Raw genomic sequence first — 23,418 nt, 5'->3', positions numbered from 1 at the left:
TTTTCAATCAATAGACAAGTAATCACCTCAACTGAAAGGGTAAAATGCTAGTTGTAAACAGACTGAAATTATTTTAATGCTACCTATAATCAAGATATTTTCATTATGATGCAACAAACAATAGTTTCACTTTATTTAGCAGCTTGTTTAATGGAGTTAGCAAAAACACCTGGAATATCATTTATCATTATCATTTAGCCTTCTTTAATCTCTTTAATTACACATTATTACAATGGACAATGAACTCAGTTAAAAAAATCCCTATCTAATAGCAAGCAGTGTTTATTTAACTTCATTTACTGTGAGTTTGTTCCTACAGTTCTTAAAAAAATTATACACAAGTGTCAACATATCAATTGTTTTTCATAAGCATAAAGGTATATCCAGTGTTCTTGAAAAAGAAAGTTTAAGACAGTAAAGCAGGCTAGATTAAAGAATTGAGCTTACTGGTCACCAAGCATGCTTGGAAATAAAAAGCAGAGGTGGGCAGTTTTATTGGTCCTTTCCTATCCGCATATGAATAGTATGAGTTTTTTATTAGATATTCTCTCAGCAAATTTAAACACAGTGTACCTCTGTAGGTGCAATGCAAAACTTCAGCTGTATGAGGAAGGGCATGAAGGACTATTTGCAATTTGATAGTTTAAGAGCTTTCACAATTTACTTTGGCATGAGCTTCAAGAAAATTCCAACAACCAATATGAAAGTGTTAACAAGATGCAGGCAATAATCTTCATCTGTGCCAAGAATCATTTATCAATGACAAAAAAGGATACAAAAGATCTCTCTATATAAACATATTGCAGACATGGCAAACTAAACTAAGCTGTTTCAAAACAATGCTATGAAATACTAATACTACTCTGTTACATGCTGTTTTCTGTATGAACTGACAGATTCTCCTTAAGGGAACCTGTAGCATGTTCAGGCTTCAGTGGTGAGTGAATGGACTATATTTCACATATTGAGCTACAGCATACAGTTTACATAAAACACAACTACTTTCATACTTGAAAAAAATCAATGTTCATGCACCAAAAAGTAGGAAATAGTTGGATGAAACTTTAAAAGAGCTCAATCTTTTTCAAGGGAAAAAAAAAACCTAAAAAGCTTTCCTGAAAAGACGAAAGATGCATTTTCAGGAAGAAAAAAAAAAAAAAAAAAAATCAGCATTTATCTACACTATTTATATATATTGTTCATAATGAGTCAGGAGTGCTTGGCTTCTTCAGACTCACAAAACAAAAGCATGACGTTTCACAAAAAGGCTGTCATGAAGGCTATGTACAGCCAAACGCATACAACGCTAAATCATAAACATGTACACTTGAAATTAAAAGGCAATGACTAGGGACTTATGGGTTCTGGAGCAGGCTCCTCTACAGAGGGTAAAAAAAGAATTACTTCTAAATCAGAAATCCCTGATTTTATTAAACTGATTATACACCAGGACAGCAAGTGATTACACTTAGTGACCTGCAAGGCTTGATCCTAATACAGTCAAAGCCCATTTAAATGAAAATAAAACAATAGTAGAGAAAATTCCCTGCAGAAAATAACAAAGTTCTAAATTTTGGAATTCCGGTTCTAAATGATTTCCACTGGAGTAACGTTCTCTAACATACGGTTCAGTTATTTATACCTGTCCTTTCTATCAGGATAAAAAAAAAGATAATGCACTTCATATGTCTGATGACTTATTCTGTGATGGACTTCAAACTATCTAGCATTGCATACAAAGTAGAAGTATCATCCAGCCAGCAGTTTCAGTCCACCATAAAACAGTTACTATATGGGAGCTTAAAAAAAAGAAAAAAAAAAATCTTTACACTGAAAAGACCAAGTAGAACACTTAGAAAAACCTAGAAAAATTTAAGCAACTGAACTCTGCACAGCAGTTTGCTTTAAAAATTAAAAACAACTATTGCTGGGAACACCTAACTCTTGAAATCATTACATTAGCTTGTCACGAGGTAACACCCTAGTGGTTTGCTGCAGGAATACTCGAGTGAGTGGAGGGAGAAGGGAAGAATAAGTAGATAATAGACAAATCGCAGAGAAAGATTGTTGTGTAACTGGTCACAATTCTAGGGAATACGAACCAAGAGTACACTGAAGCTATTACGCTGGGTCCCCAGAATTCTTAGAGAGTAGCTCTATTAGGAAAGGTTCATGGGCCAATCAGTAGCAAATAAACAGACAGTACAAAGAAAGCTGATTATTAATTCGAAATGAAGGTTGTTTGTTTTCGTGGTTTGTGTAACTGAACTGCTACTTCAGGAAAATCTTTCAAAAGTGAAGTGTTTCAAACAACCACTGTTGCAGCATTGCATGTTCCAAAGCAAGCCAGCATTTTAAAATGATTGCCCGAGATACAGTAAACCCCATACTCAGGCTCACAAAGGAAGTATAAGAGTCAGCACTGAGTACTCAGCCAGTGGAATAGGACAGAAACTAAATATGCACCCATTGTTTTGTGCATCCCATTAAGGTATACGAGCCTCATATGTAGGCAAGGCTTGATGGACTGTGCAATAAATAGCTTTGTTTTACCTTCCTACATTCCTTTCCTCAGACTCCAGCCCTCGGTTAATTCTACTGCAGACAAACCAATCAGAAAACCAAAATCGGTAGAAAAATGGGACATCTAAATTTCAATCAAACTAAACTTGCCCCTGTCTACAACTGAAACAAAGAGCACAATTCTAGATCTCCATTCATACAATGCCATAAGAGGGTGAATCTGAACAACTGATTAATGCGACTAAAAAGTTTGGAAAATTTAACCCCTAAACACAGCAATACTAACTTTACTCAAATGACAAAGCATCTTTCTGTTCATGTACTTTCCTAGCAAATCAAACATCTGTGATATATACTGATGTATGCTTAATTCACACATAGCATTACTAAATACAGGCAGAAGTAGATTTCTAAGGAAGAACAAAATCCCAGTTCTCCCACATTACCAGGTGGTTGGGGAATCCAGCTGCGTACTTCACTGGCACCCTGGGGGGAGCTGGTGCCCTGTGCTGCCTAATAAGCCACTGCTAAAGGTCCCCTCATCAGTTCGGGTTGCTGATTTGTGCAATAAGGCTCCTTTCACAGGGAGATTGCTATAGAAAACACACTGAATCTGATTACCTCTGCTTGGAGTACTAAAATGCATTTAGTCTGTGACAACTCAACATTAGTTACACTTGAGGTCACCCGAATTTAGAAGTTAGAAGTGTTTACTCTAAAAATCCAGGTTTGTGTTTGTGTTCTACATGAGGTCCAAACTGGATTTGTGCTTGAAAGCCTCCAAACTCGCAGGCCTTCTCAAAGGAGACAGGGTGGGAACCATTCAGAATGTCATCACGAGCCTATAGGAGGTAAGCAAAGACATGTCAGGGACATCCAAAATAACTACTACTTGTCTGAAATTCCTTGAAAGCTTGAACATAGCCCAAGAATCCAGCAACACGCTTTTCTGTCAATGTCTTTATTATTCCATTCTGGATGTGTTTATGACTAATAAAATAAACAAAGGGCTAGATTATTTTCTGGTGAGTATCTACGGAGACTTATTGCAACCATGATTGCAACAACTTTCATCAAAAAGAGGACTTGACACCCATTTCCTGCCGTACGTGTATATAAAATACAACATATGTATATACACTTATGTGTATGTACACATATACATACAGATAATATGTGTGTGTACATACACACAGGTAAAAGCTTTTATCTTACCATCTTGTAACAGCAGGGAAAATGATATGCATAACTAGTAAGTAAAAACCAGATCACTATTACAGAAATGGCAACAGGAGAAGGCAAAGAGCATTTTCCTTCCTTTTGTTTAAATTTAGTGGTCATAGAAGATGATGAATGTTATAGCTCTGGCAATAGAACCTCATCTATCCATAGACAAAATGACAAGGCAATATCAACACATACTGTCATAACAGTAGCCTGAAAGAAATGTCTAAGTGGCAGGGGAACAGCTCAGTGTGATACAGTCTTCTAAAACACTTGAAAAATGTAATGCAGTCTTACAAGCAATGCCATCATTATCTTTTGCCTCAGAGTTTTAAAATGTAATTTAGAGCAATCCCATTTGAATCAGCTGCATGTACAACAACAGAACATTCCATTAAACTTTCAATGTTTTTTTTTGCTTTGGTTTGGTTTTTTTACCTTTAGAAAAAAACTTTAACGAAGTGTTTAAAAGCCTACTTTTTTCAGACTGCATTACAGGCAACTGCACTGAAGCCTCCAGTTAAACAGTATCTTCTGCATAAAACTCTTAGCTTTGCTAAGCTATTGTCCCAGCCGAAACCAGGACAGGTATGTATAATACCTCTAACAGTTTGGGGAACCTGCCCATACACTCCCACCATACATGATATGGTCCATTTTGAACAGGAAGCCTGCCTGCCGTGTCTGGGTTGAAGACTGGAAAGGGAGCGCAGAAGCAGCTCTCTCACTGTCAGGTGGAAGAGAAAAGAGATGAGAAGTGGAAAGCTGGTTGCAAGACTGATCTGAGATTTTGTATTACAGAGAAAGCATCACCTATAGAAAAGAATGGGGAGAAGAACTAAAAAGAACAACTTAAAAGACTGAAGACATTCATGAATTTTAAGGAAACCAGGACAAGGATGTGAAAGTCAGTGGATTTTTGGTTGAGTGTCCATTACTGGGTTGAAAGTATTTGATTAAAAAGAATCAGCAAAGCCTCTGTACTATCACGTGTTCCCGGAGGGAATAAACAAAAAAGTAAAATCAAAGCACATCCAGAACTGGAATTCTAGAAGATGGAGTATTTCAGCAACAAAATCTTTCTAATTAAGATTAGAAACCTACACAGGTTTCCTCAGACAAGGTAGGACCCATACTTCTGGTCCACATACTGTACCTGAACATAAAGCAAATTAAGTTGAACAGGATCTCTTGAATCTACGTTCTGGTCAGAATAAAAGAACTTTCGTCTCAACAGTAGTGTTTCATTTTCATCGACTCCTTGTTCTCTAAACGTTCTGCTGTGATCTAGCCAATTTACTGTAACAGAACCACAGACATACACATTGTTAAATACACAGTCTTGCCAGTGTTCATAGCTGTTGTGAAAAATCATGTGGTAATTGGCATTTCCACTGGAGGAGGAAACTCTGCAAAAAATGTTGCTTTCATTTCTGTTTTAGTTATCAGTTTTGAAGGTTGCTACAAATGAGAATTGAAGAACAGCACTGATGAGAAACAAGAATTTACTACTAAAACACCATTAATATTGTTGGAGAAACAGCCATAGTAATGTTTTAATATTAAATTTAGATCTTCAAAGCTTCATTGCAAAATTACTTAAAAGTTTACCACATTTCCCCCTAAAACCAATTGTTCTGTCTACTTTTCTTATCCCCGAATACAATTTTAAAACATCTTCCTGACAGTCACAGTTTATCTTAGTGCCTTAATGTAAAACAGAAAAAATGGCTTTCATGACTTTACACATAAAACAAATCAAATACTGTCTTAGTTCTTTGGCAAACTCCATTTACACTCAAAATGTATAGCTTCAAAGACAAAACTACCTTTTGATGGCTTTCAGTAGGCATCAATATTTAAATATTGAACTTTAATGAAGGGGAGAAAATGGTCATTATGGAAATGACCCTTCACACTTAAATTATAACTCCCGTATCAAAAAAGTAACAAAAAAAACTTCAAAAGATCCGCTAACTCTCATAGCTAGAGGCAACAACTTGTCCGTTTACCTAATTTAAAAAATACTCCGTAGTAGACGCCATTATATATAAACGGATGCAAAATACAGGTAGGGATCAACTGAGGCACACTGAAGAATCTAAAAATGCACTCCTTTATGGCCTTCTTGCACTATACCGTGGAAAGATATTAATTGAAGAATTATCCTGGAATACACTACTCACAATCATCATCTGTATGAAGCTTTGCCTTCAGTTTTTCCATTTTTCTTTCATCACGCAACAATGTCCTATCTTTCTTAAGCGTTCCTGTACTCTCCTCTTTCTTCTCTTCGATGCTCTCCTGGATTAAGGAATATTCCTCATAATTTGTTATTCCTGGAATTATAAACAAATCCAGTGTTTGTAACAATAAAAATTTAACACATTTTAGGACAGGTGAAATACTGTTTTCCATATATTAAAACACCGATGGTTAATTTCAAGTATAATAAAGATATTCCCGATGAAATGCTAAAACAGTGTATGGGGAAGGAGATCCCAAGAATAATCTACAACTTCCGCATTCAAGACATCTCTCCAGTATCCGGCATTATCCTTCAAATACACCATTCCTTCGTCATATGCTGCATTTGCCACTTTCAGAAAGATATTGAGGTTTTTTCTTATCTACCAAGAGAAGCTGCCAGTTTAAAAACATGATGGAATTTAAAATAGCAGTAAATTCCAGAATGGAGACACGCCATAGTAAATTTCCTTTCATGGATGCCTACAATTGCTTCCTGAGAACTGAGTAACTTCAGCTTGCCCATGATGTGTAGAAGAAATGTGGCAGAGCAGACTGAGGAATTGAAAACATGTGAAATATATGATTTTTTGAGAGTTTTAAAACTCAACTCTTCCTATGAATTTTACATGAAACTGAATCAAAAATCAGTTCACAACATGTAGCATATGTGCTAAGTTGCCCTCATTTCTTTGTTCTGCTTGGTTTTTTCCACTGTTTGGTAAAGTATGTTTCTGTTATACAGAAAAGCAAATTAAATGCTCACCTACATGACCACATTCATGAAAATAAGTCAAACTAATTTTTTAAGTAAATTAATTACAGCATATTAGAATCCAGCATAGAAACACTCAAACAAAATTGAAATGGATGAATTTAAATTTAGCTTAATTCACTTTCCAAGTAAATTAATCTAAATCAAATTAAGGCCACTTTAATTCTAAATGAGAATTAAGCAAGGGTTTAAGATGATTTAAACTAATCCATGTTGGATGTATGTTTATAGTTAAATATGAATTAGTTTTCCCAAAATATCTCTATTTAAATAAATACAAAGACAGAGTACAAATACAAAGACAGACTATAACCAATACAACACATTTTTGACCAGCTGCTCTGGATGGCTTCCATATGTTGTTTCACAAATGATACGGTACTGCGATCAACTCTTAATGATAACAATATAGAGCCCTAAGTTTAGGTATATTTCAAGGTTAACACTATTTATCTTTTATCCCATTAAAATAAAGTATAAATTTAGTTCTAATTCTCTACGACATAGCAGAAAAGTGTATGTAAAAGGTAACATATAATAAAAAAATTTTAACTGTACTGTACTTTCATAAAACCTGGACAAGAGATTTCAAAAGAGTGTTTGGTAAATGTTAACTGATAAGAAATTTAAATATTTTTTTAACATATCTGCCAATTTCTAGCCAGTAATACACATAACATCCTAAAAATCAAGATGCAGATATGGCAGAAAAACAAAATCTTAAGTATGTGGGTCCTAAAATCTTACCTATCCTGCTGCAAATGGTAACCAGCAATTCACCAACTGTTTTAGAATCATCCACCATGACTGTTTTCACTGAACCATCCAACATACGTATTTTCTGAGGTCTCTGTTTCTTTTTGTACTCCAGTATATCCTAGGAAGGAAACAATACTGTTTCTAAATGCTTTTGGAAGCCACCACAAGCCAACCCACTAACTTAGATGCCTAAAACAGGATTCCCCCCCAAGCTGGATAGTTCCTTTGTTATAGTATAGGCAAACTTATTCATGTAACAAACTTGAGAAGTGGCTACGTTTAGTTCTGTCAATGTCATTTTTCAAGAACTTGTCCTAGCTGGCAAGACCAAAACCTAGACAGGGCAGGATAGACCAAATTACCTTTGTGCTGCAAAAACTAGTTTAGTATTTAAAAAGGATAGCAATGCCTTTTGGTTGTAAGCAAGGTGGCCATAATACGAGCAAGTATGACCTCATCATCTTTAGTATATAAGAAACCTACGCTATAATGCAAGGTCACCTCAAATATAAAGCTTATTACAAAATTTATTTTTTATCTTTCTGTTAATCATTTTATGAAGATGCTATTGGTCACAGTAGTTCACAGTCACAACCAGACACAGGAAAAAACTAACTACTGAGGCACATCAAGGGAGAGAAGTGGGAGTGGGCCAATTTCAGAAACAGACTCAAGACCCTCCTACCCCTCCAAATGCTAAACATTCTTCTTGCTACTTGGGAAACAAGTTTTCTAAAAATGTGTTGATGAAAGAAGCAACAGACATGCACCATACCCCATTTCTCAGCATGTAATAATCCAGCGTTCTTCCAGCTTCCAGCCATATACCTTTTCGAGGATCTTCATCTGACAAGAACAATCCATAGTCAGAGGCTGTGGAACAGAAAAGACAGAGACTCACTGAAAAATATCAAACCTAATAAAGCAAGACAGAGACTCACTGAAAAATATCAAACCTAATAAAGCCAACACGGTTTTATTCAAGGTTATTCAGCTTCAGAGTTAAGCTTCCATTACGCTTACCTTCCATTCTTAATGAACTTGGATAGAATTTTTTTTCTGTGCTTCAGAAAATATTTAGCTTAGCAGCAGATAGCAGGGTAGATCAGGCTTTACAGAAGACGAACAAAAGCTTCACTAAGCAAGAACATGTCACATCTACTGTGTAATTTGTATTATATTTGTAATTAATTCTCTTCAAGACGACCTTTTTTAAATGCTGATAGGTGCTGCTTTGGAATTGATTAACCAAAAATACAAGCAGTTTGGGCTTAACCATAGTATACTATTTCAAGCAGTAGTTCTACCTAAAAAACCCACAGTTTGTTTTCAACCCTCCACAGATTGAAGTTATGCTAAACTTTGGAATCTTTTTGGTAGATGCTTCAGGTTTAGGCATTTAAAAAATACAAGGCTTGTAGAATTATAGCCGTAATAACAATCTCAGGAAAATCTATTGCAGGCTAAACACATGCCAATTGATTCTTCCAGAATCACAAGTAAATGATAAAACTCTCATTGTCACAGAAAAATATATCCAGATCTAGGCTTCGAAGACTAAACTCCAGGTATACAAAATGAAGGACCATGAGTGTCAACTTAAGGCCATCCAAAACATCTCTTCTTGATAAACATTTGCATGAAGAATTGATACAGAGTAAACTTCACTATCACAAACTGCAATTCTACAGTTTAAGCTAACAGTTTTTTTCATGCAAGCTGGCCAGCTGCGTGCACACAGCCTGTTACAACAGCTCGGTGCAGGGACAGTACCTTGCTTACTTTCAGCCATGTGTTCCGAACCTCTGATCAGAAAGTCAGGTAAAAATAGCTATAATTTTTGGACAAAGTTTCATATTTAAATGTCATGCATAGTAACAACTTACATTTAAGAGCATTTACATTAAAAACATTGTTACTCATGCAAGTACATAAAAGAGCTTACACTTAATTAATAGAAGTGTAACTGACTTACAGATACAAAATTTCGAAGGAAGAATTCTTCCACAAACAACTGAGTAAGAAGAAAAACTTTTCCTGCTGATCTTAATTAAAAATTCCACTGAAAAGCCAAGCGATCCGTATGCACAGAGATGTTTATGACACAAATTCAGTACAGAATAGGTTATTTTAGGTAAAATTTTAGAATTTGTGCCTATAAGTAGGTTGTGACCTTTAGAAGCCCACAAAGCGCCTTGCACAGAGCACAGAATCAGCAAGGAAGAACAGGCAGCTCTGATACTCATTTCTGGTGGATGCACCCTAGTAATGAAATAGCAGTACCTGTGCAACTTGCATGTTAACATCACGGCTACCTTTATGCCAGCACGCAAGCTTGCTGGAGAAGTGAAATGTGCTTGTTTGACAGTCATAATGCAGGACAATTACATTTTCTGTTGTGCAGTAAGTAGTTTGATCAGTCTACACTGCACCTCTGTGAGTCTTCTGAACTAACAGGCAAACACACACATTTTAACAGCCACAAAGAAGGGGAAATGATATGTTAGTAACCTTATTTCTGTTCATCACTCAACTTCATAAAATTTTTGAAGTTTGTAATCGCACTGCAATCACATATAAAGGAAAAGCCCTACTGTAAAATCTGAAGAGAGGCTTTTCTATGAGGTTCACGATGTTCAGGGATATTTGTTACTCAACTTCTCTGAATTCAACAGCTGTTCAAAATAACTGCCTTGAGAGATCAGTATGGTAAAAATGCACAGCTTGTATCTGAAAAATTGAAGCTGTATAACTAGACTTCCTAAGGGCTCCTGCAAAGGAGAAGCACTTCTAAGTAATAGTAATATCGTCTATTAATGGTAAGTTTTTCTAACAGTTCAGACAAGATTTTTGAAAGAGCTCTAAAGGTTGAGAGCTGTGCATAAAACTCAATAAACAATCTCCTTTAAGATTTACATTCCAGTGGCATTATATACAGTACAGCACCAAAGGATTCTGAAGAATCTGAATTTTTTGACAACTGACTGCACTTAAACCAAAGCTTTTGTCCAAGTGAAGACATATTTCACAATCTGCATTCAGACCTGATTTGCTCAGTAGGTACAGAAACAGTTAAATTTGACTAACATGTAGCAGCGTTCTGAATATGGTATGCACAGCATGGTGATGCTTTTACTTATTAACCAGTTTCAAACATTTCTCTTTGCACATTTTGGAGATGTCCAGCCATTCTTTTGCAATTCATGTTGTCCCTTCCTTTGCTGAGACACGAAAGTAAGTCTGCCCAGATTTTCCCAGAAAGCATTGCCACAAACATTGCTTTAAAAAGATGGTACCACAAAAATTGCTCTCCAAGTAGGAAAAAATCATCTTTCAGGCAAACAAGCAATTTATTTAAGAAGTCAAAGTTCCACAAAATGTATCCTTTGTAGAAAAACCTCTGTCAGGATGGAAGGAAGAAAAAGAATGCAGCTACCTTCTGTCACTTAAAATCTGTTTGCACTTTGTGCCTTTCACTCCAGAGCCTTATGATTTAAATAAAAAACCAAACCCTCCAACCTGAAAGATAAATGGAAGAACAGAACAGTGTAAAAAACCAATGGGTCTATGTCTATTTTCAATTCAGCCAATGAATTGACTATGGACAAATACAGGAACTCACCTTGCCCTGTTTGAGCCTCTGGTACTCGTTCACGAATAACTCTACAGGCATCATACACTGCAGTGGATGGTTCAAACTGCATCGTCTTCACTACATTGCATTGGCGGACACAGATCTTCAAGGAAAGAGCTACCATGGCGTCAAGTCACTTGCAAGATCCTACTAAAGTATCTGAAAAAGCAGTAATGGCAGAATTGCTTAGATTTTTCATTTACTGCTTTAATATACTCAACTTTCCCTTACAAAAAAAGAAAAAGAAATTAGTTCAGTAGCATTATATGTATTCGAATGCAGTTCTATATAAAGTCTCATTAGCATCATCAAGATGGAAACTATCCAAAACATGTATTTTTCTTGGTATATTGGAAATTAACTTTCCAAAAACTTGTGTACGCATACTTAACGGTTGATACTTTGTCTGAGGTATGTCAAAGTGGTGCATAGGAAAACAATACACTACTGGGTATATTGCCAACATATTTACTACTGTCAGAAAATGATTCTTCTCTCAACACAACTTTTTATTAGACCATTTAGATTAGCTAGTAACTAACAACGTAGAATAACTACTTAAATGAAAGCAGGATTTTCTTAGTACATAACTTCTCCTTTCTGAAGATTCTAAAGTGTGCAATACTGTGTTGTCTTTTTTTTTCAAGTCTCCACATAGATCTGCTAGATGTTTTTATCCTGTTGCACAGCTACCCAGAGCTTCAAGAACGAGCTATTTTTCATTTCAGTTCTATTTCAGAAACTTCACTGAATTTGACAGCATTTGTCTACAGAAACAGGAAGCTACGGATGCTTTTTGTTTTGTTTCATTTTGTAGATAGTCTGGGTTTTGTCTCAACAGTCTTCCCTTGCTGTCATAACACTCCAAACCACTCTTCCATCATTAGACTTTCCACAGTGATCTCCAAGAACTCTTCAGAACTAACATCCTTTCTGCATAAATACAGAATATACTAGCATCCCCAAATCCTTTCTGCATAAATTCATGTATGTGTAGGACGTGAGATTCTACGGACTACTGCCACTGATGATAATTTGAGCAGGACAAATTCCAGTAGTTAAACAAAAATTCAAACCCCAGTTGTGCATCTTTTTACAGCCCAGATACTCAGTACTGTTTGGCAAAAATCACTTTAAGGAATAGTAAGGAACCACCATTTACATTTCATCAATGCACCAATGCACTGAGCTCAGTGATTGCATCCCTTCTCCAAGGCACAGACAGCAGACAAATAATTTCTCTACTGCTAACATTTAGGAGCAGCTTTGGCTCTAAGATGTCATCCTTCCCCATATTTTTGTGGCAGTCCATCCATCTACCTCTCAAAAGCAAACCATCCTACTTCAGATTTTTCAGTACTTCCAAGACCACTCACTACCGGTATGAAATGCTAGATATAAGACTATCTGACAAAGGAAAAGGGATGAATGAGCGAAAAAACATACAAGAAACATCAATGTACACACCTCAATGCTTTCCCAATCTATCAGCGTCTGATAACAAAACAATCTGTATTTTGAACCAATCATTCTAGGCAGATTATAAATAAATTAAGATCTCTCCCTACTACCAAATACTAGTTCCTAAAACCCATCCAAAAGGTCTTTATGTTTCAGAAGTAATTGTTCAGTATAGCAGCAGCACAAAATAAATGCAAGACAAAAAATAAATCTCTGCAGTATTTCCATAGAGATTCACCATAACTGGGTTCAGTGTAGCACTTTATCATTTATACATAAGCAAACCTCAGAGCATTACAAAAACAGAAATATCCCAAGAAACCACAGATTGGGACAGTTTTTCACCATCCAGGATAGTCCCAGGAAGAATAATTATGTTCATGTGTGTTTCTGCGCACTGTTAAAAAAACCAGACGGCACACTAAACAGCTGGAAAAGAGACAGATCAGCTTGGAAAACAGCCTGACCAAGTTGCTCAGAAGGCAGTTCTAGCTCACAGGTGACCTCTGAAACCTGGCTGTCAGCTTCCAGCGTGGTAAGGTGAGCCACAATTCCTGCTCCCTCCTCTGTCCGGAGAATGTATTAGAGCAGGACTATTATAATGCAACCCTCTGAATTCTCTCTCTCCCCTATTTCCTTCTCCTCTTAAAAAAAAGAGGAAACGATACAAAGTGACACCAGTGAACAGGTAAGTTCTAGAAAAAGCTTTCCTCTCCTCTTTGCCTTCTATTGCACCTGAAGGTAAGACTTGCAAGCCACCACATCACATCTTCAGACTTCATCTGATTATCTTGTCTATTAAAAGGCAAAATGGATACTGACCTTTTCCTGTCAACTTTCCCATGAACAAGCTGCAGTCTTAACTTTTGGTGTAAATGATTTTGGTTAAAAGGAAACAGTCATTCAGAAAAAAATGTAAGCACATTCAACGATTGTCTTTTAAAAAAATAACTCAAGTAGAGACATTAAAAGAGGTCTCCTCTCTTCTGCTAACATCTAAAGGAGTAATACAGATGACTGAACCTGTATTCTCTGACATTAAAGCGAAGTGACTGTAATACAGTTGCACAGGCACATTGCAGTACCTTCTGAAAGATCAAACTAAACGTCTTCTTTTAAGGTAGAAAACAGGATCCACCTGAAAAAACTTTGTGTGAAATGAAATGATTGACTGCCTTCTGGTACAGAATACTAGACAAGTGACTGAATAGTCATAAATTAGCACCTGATTTGAAAGTTTCATGCCATAGAAATCCTGTATTACCAGCACTGACAGTAGTGGGTCTCCTGTAAGTTATGGTGATGTAATATTATGCTTCCTATGTATAGCTGAACCTTCTAATATTTCAGAAAATAACATTTTCTTTTAAGGCGAAGGGTCACAAGGTTATGTCCTGAAAATAGATACATTTACTTGCAAACAGAAAAATCTTTTAGTTAATCTTTTTATATTTAAGACTCAAAAATGGATTTTAAAAAAGGGCACTAACTCACATCAAGGAACATTCAAATCCAGTCCAGTGTCTAATCTCACTTTATGAATGGAGAAAAAGGGGCAAAGAAAAACGAAATGGTGAAGACTGACCGTGAAACTTTAACTGGAAAAATAAAGAATAAATTAAAATATCCTGGTAAAATTATTGTAATTTTGCAGCTTGTACTGCTGCTTTTACTAGGTTAGCATAAAATTAGCAAACCAGAGCATTCACCTGTGAGATCCAGACAGAGTAGGTCAGAACTTGAAAGCAGTCTAGCCAGTACAGTGTTGTGTCACACACTTGATAAATTTAAAAACAAGCAGAGGCCCCATTTCTTAAAATCTAGACAAAAAAATTTTTTTTAAAATCCATTAAGTAGTTTCTCAGCTTGTTAATATTTTCACTTTGTGATCGTGCACCACGTGTGCACGCCATAAACACGTGTGTCAGAAGGAACCTCAAGAGGCAGCCTAGCCTAGTCCCTTGCACTGCAAAATGATGCATCCCTATGCTGCCCCTGCCAGATGCTCATCTAATCCCTTCTGACAAAGCTCCATTGAAATGGAGTCCACAACATCCACAGGGAAGCTGCTCCATTTTTATTTTTCTCTTTATTACTTCTACATTTTGGGTGGTTCCCCCCTACCCACCCAAGTTTTCGACCTAGGTCTTCTATTCTGCAAAAGAATCTTTTTCTCCTGCCCTACATAAACAGAGATGGCAAATTGATCCCAATCATCTTTAACACAATTTTAGAAGTTGGGAACCCGTTACTGTGTCCTCACAATGCCCCTCCTTTTTTTCAGGGTCAAATTCAACTCCTTAAAGGAAGAAGGACCTAAATACGCCAGTGGTCTGGTCTCCTTCAACTCAGTGGTCTTGGTTTCAGAGACACCAAAGGATGCTTTATTCGAAAAAGGGCTTATGAAAAGAGCCCGTGAGTTATCAGCTTCCTTCAACAGTCTGTTCTCAAACCTCAGAGAAAGGTTTTCATCTGCCTCCTCCAAATTACCCTCAGGCTCTAACCTCCCCACTTGGATTTCAGTAATACCCGGGACAGGCAGTTTCCATCTCCTGGGTAGCAGCCGAAATAGGACAGCTGTTTTTTCTCAAAAGAACTATGAACTTGGTCATGAAAAAGGGTTGAGATCACAGAGAAAAACAAGGGAAAAATATCTTCCGTGTTCCCTTTATTTTCTATACCTTGATTCACACCACATTTAAATATTTCTCTGTGCAGGTAATGGACTTTTTCTGCTCTCCAATATCACTCAGCCTCTGGAATGGCTGACCAAAAGTCAAAGGGTTCCTGGAAATTAAAAGGATTTTGGAAGGAATGGTTTGCCTGGTACTAAGTCTAATGCTCTGTGAGTAAAGAAGTAGGTAATTTCTAAATCAGACTGTGACTGATCTGTGCTTGCAAGGCTGGAGACTGAAGTAATAAATTATGGATCTGACGGGTTTGGGAGAGGTAGCAGCTCTGAGCTCTTAAAAAAAAAAACCCACAGATCATCAGTGAGAGAATCCAGTGCCTGCAGGTACATATCTGGATTGTGTAGACCAAGGCCTCAAGTTGAACCATCACAGTGCCCAGGTTCTGGAAAATCCCAACAAAACAAGATTATAACCAGTGGTTGAATCAAAATGAGCAGGCCTCTGTGTGCCCACAGAGATACCTTGCAAACAAAGCAAACAAGCAAAAATATTTCAAACATATAAAACCCAAGATATTATCAAGTGCTGAAAAGTAAAACGTAAGAATAAGGCAATATTAAGGTTCTTCAGAGTAAAGTAACTTCATGTTGGAGGAATGCCTGCCATTCTGCCTGCAGTTCAGCAACGGTGTAGTCACGGCAGCAACCAGCTCCCATTCAGTTCTGGAAGTTAACAGTCCCTCTCACAGCTGCCAGTGTTTCTCTTTGCATAATCACTTTCTCAACTAATTCTGACACCTTTTTTTTGTGTTGGCAATTGCATTTTTGAAGAATCTTTCCCCTACTTTTTGACAGAACTGGGTTATGGAGTTATTACACACATGATTTGCCAGAACATCCAAGGCAGCAGTACTCCCCATCAGGAGCAGCATGTGGTAAGGAATGGTCACTGTCCCAGCTGGGTCACCATAGCTTCTGGCCACTGTACCTCGGGAGGATAAAGCTTGCAGGAGGCACCTGCACTTCCATTTGCACAGCCTTACTTCAATTCTCAGCTGAAGTTACTCTATCCTTCCCAAAAGCTCCCTGCACAGACACACTCTCACAACAGCTAGAGCTAGGATGCTGTTACTGTTAAATTACAATAGATGTGGGCTTAGAAGCAGATACATACTCAATGAACAGTTAAACTATTTTTCTTTAACAATTTCTCTTCATTAGACGAAATTTTCTGAAATTCTAGGGACCAATATGTATAAAGCTAAATATCTCTTCATCTCTTGTAAAGTAGGTATTTTCAGAGAAACAGTTTGAACATTAAACACAAAAAAAACATTCTTTGCTGAAACAGTTGTACATATTTATAGATCTGAACATTCTATTTTCCCTGAAATGAAATAAATTTGTAAAATGCTTTTCTATTAATTTAATTTTTTGTTACAAAACATGCCAGAAAACAAAGGTAACTATGGACAGCAAGTCACAAAATAATAAATCAAACAAAAACTTAAATATATTTGTTTGAGAAATGTCCCCAAAGTAACAGGAAGAACACTGATGTCAAAGCACACCCACCCTTAATTTCCACTGGAAATTAATTCAAAACTGCTTGTTCTTCCTGGTGTCATTCGAGAGGAGCAAAACAGAACTATCCAACACCTACCAGGACTCCCAGAGCTGAGTAACATACTCATTTCCTCACATCCTTCTGCACCTCTTCCTTCATCAGTCCTAACAATAATTTCTACACAGTCTGTGCTACCACAGTAAGAAGTCAATAGCTTTTGCATGGATTTACTCTCCAACTTCCTTCTTCCATGTAGCTTGGCTATATCCTGTTGAGGGACATCAATATAACTACACAGTCAGCAGGAAGTCTACTTTTCAGATAAACATTCAAGAGTGATTCATGGCCCCGTGCTCTGTTCAGCAGAAGCACAGCACTCTGTACCACATGGCACAGCCAACCTAGCTAACATTTGAACTGAGGCAATACCAATACGCTACAGCTGTTGGAATAACTATACTATAGTGTAAAATCACTAAATAATAAAACCAGAAAACAGCATCTGGAACTTTAACTAAATTGGTGAAAATTAACCCCACAGTAATGCCAAACCAGTGGTGTAACAGGATTATGGGATGCCCAATTGAAAGTATGTATAAACGCTGCATGGTTACAGATGCTCTTTACTCAGGCCCCCAGTGCAAACCCCCTACCGCAACTATAAACTACAGGAAGCCGAACCAGGGGGACAAGAAATGTATTTCTTCCAGGTTCCCCCCAGCTTCTCTATATCTCCCCTCCCAATAGATGACTAGCACCAACAGTACCTCCCTCCTCCTAAAATTCTTCCTGAATGTGGAAAAAGCAGCACATCAAGGATTGGCACATCCTGACAAATGCTTAAGTCCTTTGTACTTACTGGAATAGTTTGTATGAAAACTACTAAAAAGTAGTTTACAGAAAATGCACCATCTAATTCTAGCTACCGTATTACGTCCATATATTGCTAACAAATCCGGATGACCAGACCTGATGTTTTACAACACCTACTGTAGCTGCTGGTTCAGTCTGCCTACCAATTAATCGAGCATCACAGCATCAAAATACAATGAAAAAATACAGATTTCCTAGAAACATCAACTACAGTTACTTGCGGTATAAGCTAGCACTAAAATATTCTAAATAGTTGGCTTTTAACAGTGATGAAGTTGGTGGATTTTTTTTTTAAACTCACGATGACACACCAAAGGTTTCCCAAATCACTTTCATGACAGTAATAGATGTGCACGGCTGATGTATCTTTACTTATTTTTTTGTGCTACTCCATGACCAAAGTATTTTCTGTTAACAATAACACAAAGTAACCAAACAGGTATCTATAGTTCCTTTTCTCCATAATTTCTTCCTTCTTTGTACAGTATGCATGCTATCTTCTTAGCTTGTGCACAAAAAATAAGAGCTCATGGAAACATTCAGGGCCCTAAGCAGCAGCCTGTCCAGTCATTCTCAAGCAAATTTAAGGAAAAACTCTACATGATTTCTCTCCTGGGGAAATATTTCTAGAGCAGAAGAAGTTTTAATGTATCAAAATTCGCTTGGATAAAGTTTTATTCCAATGACTTTGGAAGTCAAGGTCAGCCTGCTCTATTTGTTCCATGCTTCAGAGAGGTACCTCACCGGGTTTCGTTCAGGAGGTTTTGTCCAGGAGGTACCTCACCAGACATTGCAAGGAGGGGTACTACTGACCCAAGCTGTAAGCTTCTGCTCTAGTGGGAAACTTTTCAGTCTTTCTGACCATGAGAAAAATCTATAGGAAATCAAACGGCACCACCAAGGAATCTGAGGATCCTTTGGTTGTTGGTAAAATTCTCTGCTGCTCCAACAAATGGCTTTCCCAACCAGCTACTCAAAAAGCCTTCTATAACAGTACATAATAATGAGTTGTCTGTTGTTTGTGAATCTATGTTAAAAGCATTAAGACAGATAACACCCGTACTGATCAAGTTCAGACTTGCCCTAGTTAGACAGCTTACATGATTTTTTTCAGGCTCGTTAAGTGAGTGCTGAATCAGTGAGGGATCCAACTCTGTGCTACTTTAAAAGTTTACAGGTCAAATCAATACTATGGATGTGAGCCTCAGGTAATGTACAGAACGTGTCTCTGTCCCGCAATATCTTGCTCACATTAACCAGCATAATAAAATGACAATTACAGAAGTTCCACAAAAGATTCTCCAAGAAACTAAATCATACCTGAGAGCCCAGCTCTGCCAGACTGGGAAGGTGGCACTGATCAGCTGCTGTACAAAGAGATAGATTAAGGCAAGGGGGAGCAGAGTTATCTCGAGAAGCATTTTACAAGGACTCTCAAGAGACATGTAACCCAGGATGAAAGGCTGTGTCTCTCAATATTGACAAGGACAGAAATTTGCATCACATAATTCCAACGGGAATCAACTATCATCATGCTAAAAGCACACAATAAAACAGCAGAAGAATGGCTTCCCAGATGCATGGGAGAAATGAGATTTAGAGGGGAGACCAGCTAGTGAACACTGACCTCCCTGATCGTTCACATACCCACCTGGCTTAATTTCTACCATTCCTACCCTAATGTCTGTGGTGTCTGACAGCTGATGGGGCCATGATGTTATCTGTATATTTTGAACTACCTGCTAAGCAAACAGAGAATGTAAAATCTCTGCTTAACGCTATAAGGATATGAACACTTCTTTGCCTTCCATTTCACACCCTTGCCAATAGAGTGTTTGAAGTAAAACACAATCCAAAAATATCTGCCTTTCTAAACTAGGCAAATGTGGAACAGCTAACACTGACACTGTCAAATATGGACTATGCCCACCCAATTGAAGGAAAGTTGCCACTGCCAGTGCTATGGTTAAAAGCAAAGCTCTGCTATGATTTAGTATAGGTCTGTCTCCCTGGAGATATTTCTTAACTGGTTCATTCAGGCTTGAGCAAACACAAATCTAGGTCATGAGACCGTCACAGTCTAAAAGCCTGCATGTGTACATGCTAGTATAGGCAAAGCTACATATTTTTATACTAGATTAACATTGTAAGAAAATCCAGTGGGACAAAAGTTCTCTTTTCAGTACTCCCACCACCTACCTGCTGGCACAGGGCATCAGCAAAACAGGACACATTACATTTTCTGTTGTTCATGATGGTTGAACATCTAATTCTGTTGCAACATACCAAATACTTGTTTAGTGGGCTGGTGCCTGGTAAGACCTCCTTAAGCAATAGGCACTCAAAAATACAAACCCAGTTGTACTGATAGCTACATTTGTTATTTCCAAAATTATGAATGCAAATGAAAGTGTTATCCTTCAAAATCAAGGATGATGGAGCCACAGGGCAGGCAAGTGGGCACATGATTGCACAGGCACGGAGGGTAACAACACACATTTTACCACGAACTCACAATGGCACTTAAACTAGTTGGTCTTTGCTGCTGTTGGCATCTTATGTGCTTATCATAGAAAAGGTCACACTGCTTCTTTCCAAGGAAGATCGTCCTCTCTAGTGCTCCATTGCTGTCAGTTTGTAACTCATTTATACCACGATGCTCTCAAAGGTGCTTAAGGGGTGCTATTAATATGCTTTTCTAGAACACTAGGCTGATTCTCCACCAGAACACTGTATAGGAGCTGTATGATTATCTGTGGGTTGTATGCCTGAAACATAAGTCTGTATGTCATAGCAAGGCCTTCATCATCAACTCCTTGATGGACAAGACACTGAAGATGTCATCACTGGTCAGCTGCTTTGCCATTCCACTGAGAACAGTGTAGAGAGGTGCTTCAGGGACAACTATCACCGATGTGCAAATATCACTCTTGTAAACACTGGACTGGAAGTTATGTCTTCTCAGTAAGTTTAGAAGGGAGCAGTATGCACTCTTCTGGTGACCAGAAAGAGGTGGGGGGAAATCTCAATTTCCCTCTAATTAGCTCAAAGATAAAGGCAAGAGCAGTAAACCAATAGATTAAAAGTTGATGTTCTAAATGGGCAATGAGTACAAAGATATCAGCTTAGGGGAGTCCAAAATCTGACAATCTCAGGGACCACATGCTGTCTGGGGTGGCTAGTCAGAACTCTTGAAGCTTGAAAAAGCAAGCAAAAAAAAGTATAATTCTTCCTTTCATCAGTTATAATACAAGGAACATAACACTACAGCACAAAACATTGTTTATTCTCTGTTTGTAAATGTGCACGGACAACTAAAATGCAAGACCTCTTATATGACCCCCTGCCCCAGTAAAAGCCCTACTCAACCACACATCCTGATAAACAAGGTTACAGTTAAAACCTTCAAGAATCTCAGGAAAAATTCATAGCATTTATCTGTAGCGTGCAATACTGAATCTTAAAAACAAACCACTAGAAAAACAGTAAAATGAAGGTGAACTAGGGCAAGCTTTGAAGGCTACTGTGAAAGTAGGCTTTAATCATTAATAAGCATTAATCATGCCATTCTCAGCTCACACATTATAGTTGTACAGGAACAGCATCTATTTTGCTAAGAACCTAGCAAGGAAGTACCCTCAAGCAGAATTATGTAAGAGACCAAAATATTTGAGTCTAATTAAGAGTTGTTTATAGGACAGTCAGCTTATTAGCAATTCAACTACAGTTTGCTTTTTTAAGTCAAAAGGCATACTTGCAAACTAACTTGCTTGAATGTATCTTCAAAAGGAAGAATAAATTACAAGGGACTACAGGAGGAATGTCACTGTTCCAAACAGAGCTGAAACAGCTTTTAGGTAACAGAAGCAAAGAGCTTGACTGGAACTAGTTGTAACATAGAAGTCATTAGCCTCAGGAGTAGAAGCCTCCAATACGGCAGTCAATGACTAAACTCCTTGAAGAGGACTTTATTCTTATTTTGCAAGAACACTGCAGGAGAAAGCTGAAAACAGGGAACACGAGTTTCTGTAGAAATCAGAAGTGAATCAACATCCTTTTGCTAGGTTCCTCTCGAAATGGAGTATTTCTGTTGTAGAGATAAGCCCTTTTAAGAGAGTCCTTGGGAAGATGGTAATAAAGATGTTCACAGATGCTAGGAGTATAATTAAAACAGTATCGGAGATACAGAAGACATGTTTGTTTGGTGGAGTTCTGTTTGGTTGGGGTTTTTTTGTTTTGTTTTGGGGTTTCTTTGAGGGGTTTCTTGTTGGGGTGGTTTTTTTTTTTTTTTTTTAAACTGAAGAGAACTGCTTGTAAGGTTAATCTGGGTCTATCACACAAGCTGCAACTTGCTTACAGAGGGATATATACTTATACAGCTTCAAATATATTTTCTGATTTCTGGTAATTTAAGAGCACATAGGTAAATTATAGGATAAGAAGAATAAACAAAGATTATAAATACTTTCTTTTCTGTCGAAGAATTAAGCCGATACAAAACTGATTTTCCAAAGCAGCAGATTTAAGTATTTGAAGCATTTCACCTACAGATCCTAAATCACACTAACAATAGTAATAGGTTGAACTACCAAGTGGGTTGTTAAATCCAGGCTTGCACATTTCTGTAAATTCACACTATTTTCAACTGCTGAAATGTTATAATGTTTTGAAGGACAATTTTTAAGCTGTTATGTCTAGGTTTGCAGTCTTTGAGCACGCTCACTTCAATGATTTTTTCACTGAATTAATCCAAAGCTGCCACTTAAAGTTCTGAACTATGCCTGCCATTCTTGGCAACTGCCCCAAAGTCGGATGTAATAAACCGCTCCGAGTTCTTAATTTAGTCATTAAATGACACAGCTAGGATATGACCTCTTGGGTTCACCTACTGTGGTCTAAATATTACTCTGCATTTCCTCATTTTTTTTTTCAAAGTGACATGCATAGGCAGAGTTTAGTATACATTATGAGTTTTGTACAATAATATATTCTGCCCATTCAAAAGAAAATCAAGGAATCTTTTTCTTCAGGTACAGAAACAGTATTGCTAAGTTCCAGATAAAAGTATCATGGTAAATTGTACAAGGATTCTTCTGTTGCTTTCCTCCCACCCTCCTGAACATCACCTGATGCCACCCTGGAACTTTTTGATCATTTTCTTTAAGGCGAGTGGTGGACAACAGCTATTTCATACATACTCCACTCAATTATCTACCTTAGGGAACATGAAGGCATCTAATGGTCTGCTCAAGTTTCTTACAAGCTTTATAAAAACCTTGTTTATTCGTTATGGAAGCTGAACTACTAGATAAAATAAAATCCACTTAACTACTGAAATAAATCCATATTGATAATTTTGATCAGCGTTATCAGGAGGAATTAGATGGGGTAGACAAGTCTTCATAAACAGCTTTGCTACACAGAACAAGAAAATTAGCGAGGCTCAAGTAAAATTTTTTTTTGCCAGTTCTGTGATGGGGTTTATATGAAATAGTTCTCTGCTCTCATTGATTTGATCTGAAATGGTGGACTTAACAGGCACTGAAATTGCTTTCAGTAGGTTTTGATCCATTTATCCCAGCAATCAGTTAAAACAGTTCACTAAAATAGGAAGTGAGGCAGGAAAAAAACCTAAACATTTACAAAATATTATTTGAATGAATGCAACTGTAGTCTAGCAAGTTAGTATTCCACCTTTTTAAGTAATCTCAGAAGAACTTGAA

At 37.3% G+C, this 23,418-nt stretch overlaps 1 protein-coding gene across 1 annotated transcript in view; it reads right to left on the bottom strand.

Moving 5' to 3' along the window:
• TLN2 (talin 2) overlaps positions 1-23,418 on the bottom strand; it is a 211,402-nt gene that overhangs the window by 105,815 nt on the left and 82,169 nt on the right. The window contains exons 4-9 of the mRNA XM_075160321.1: positions 11,151-11,321; positions 8,304-8,401; positions 7,517-7,646; positions 5,934-6,086; positions 4,904-5,046; positions 3,238-3,365 (exon numbers count right to left, since the gene is read on the bottom strand). Of these exons, the coding sequence (XP_075016422.1) occupies positions 3,238-3,365; positions 4,904-5,046; positions 5,934-6,086; positions 7,517-7,646; positions 8,304-8,401; positions 11,151-11,286 (788 nt within the window). The 5' untranslated portion in view covers positions 11,287-11,321. The remainder of the gene's footprint in view (positions 1-3,237; positions 3,366-4,903; positions 5,047-5,933; positions 6,087-7,516; positions 7,647-8,303; positions 8,402-11,150; positions 11,322-23,418) is intronic.

The sequence above is a fragment of the Calonectris borealis genome, chromosome 11 (assembly GCF_964195595.1).
Source record: "Calonectris borealis chromosome 11, bCalBor7.hap1.2, whole genome shotgun sequence".
NCBI classification, from domain to species: Eukaryota; Metazoa; Chordata; class Aves; order Procellariiformes; family Procellariidae; genus Calonectris; species Calonectris borealis.
This window is presented reverse-complemented; position numbering and strand designations above follow the sequence as displayed.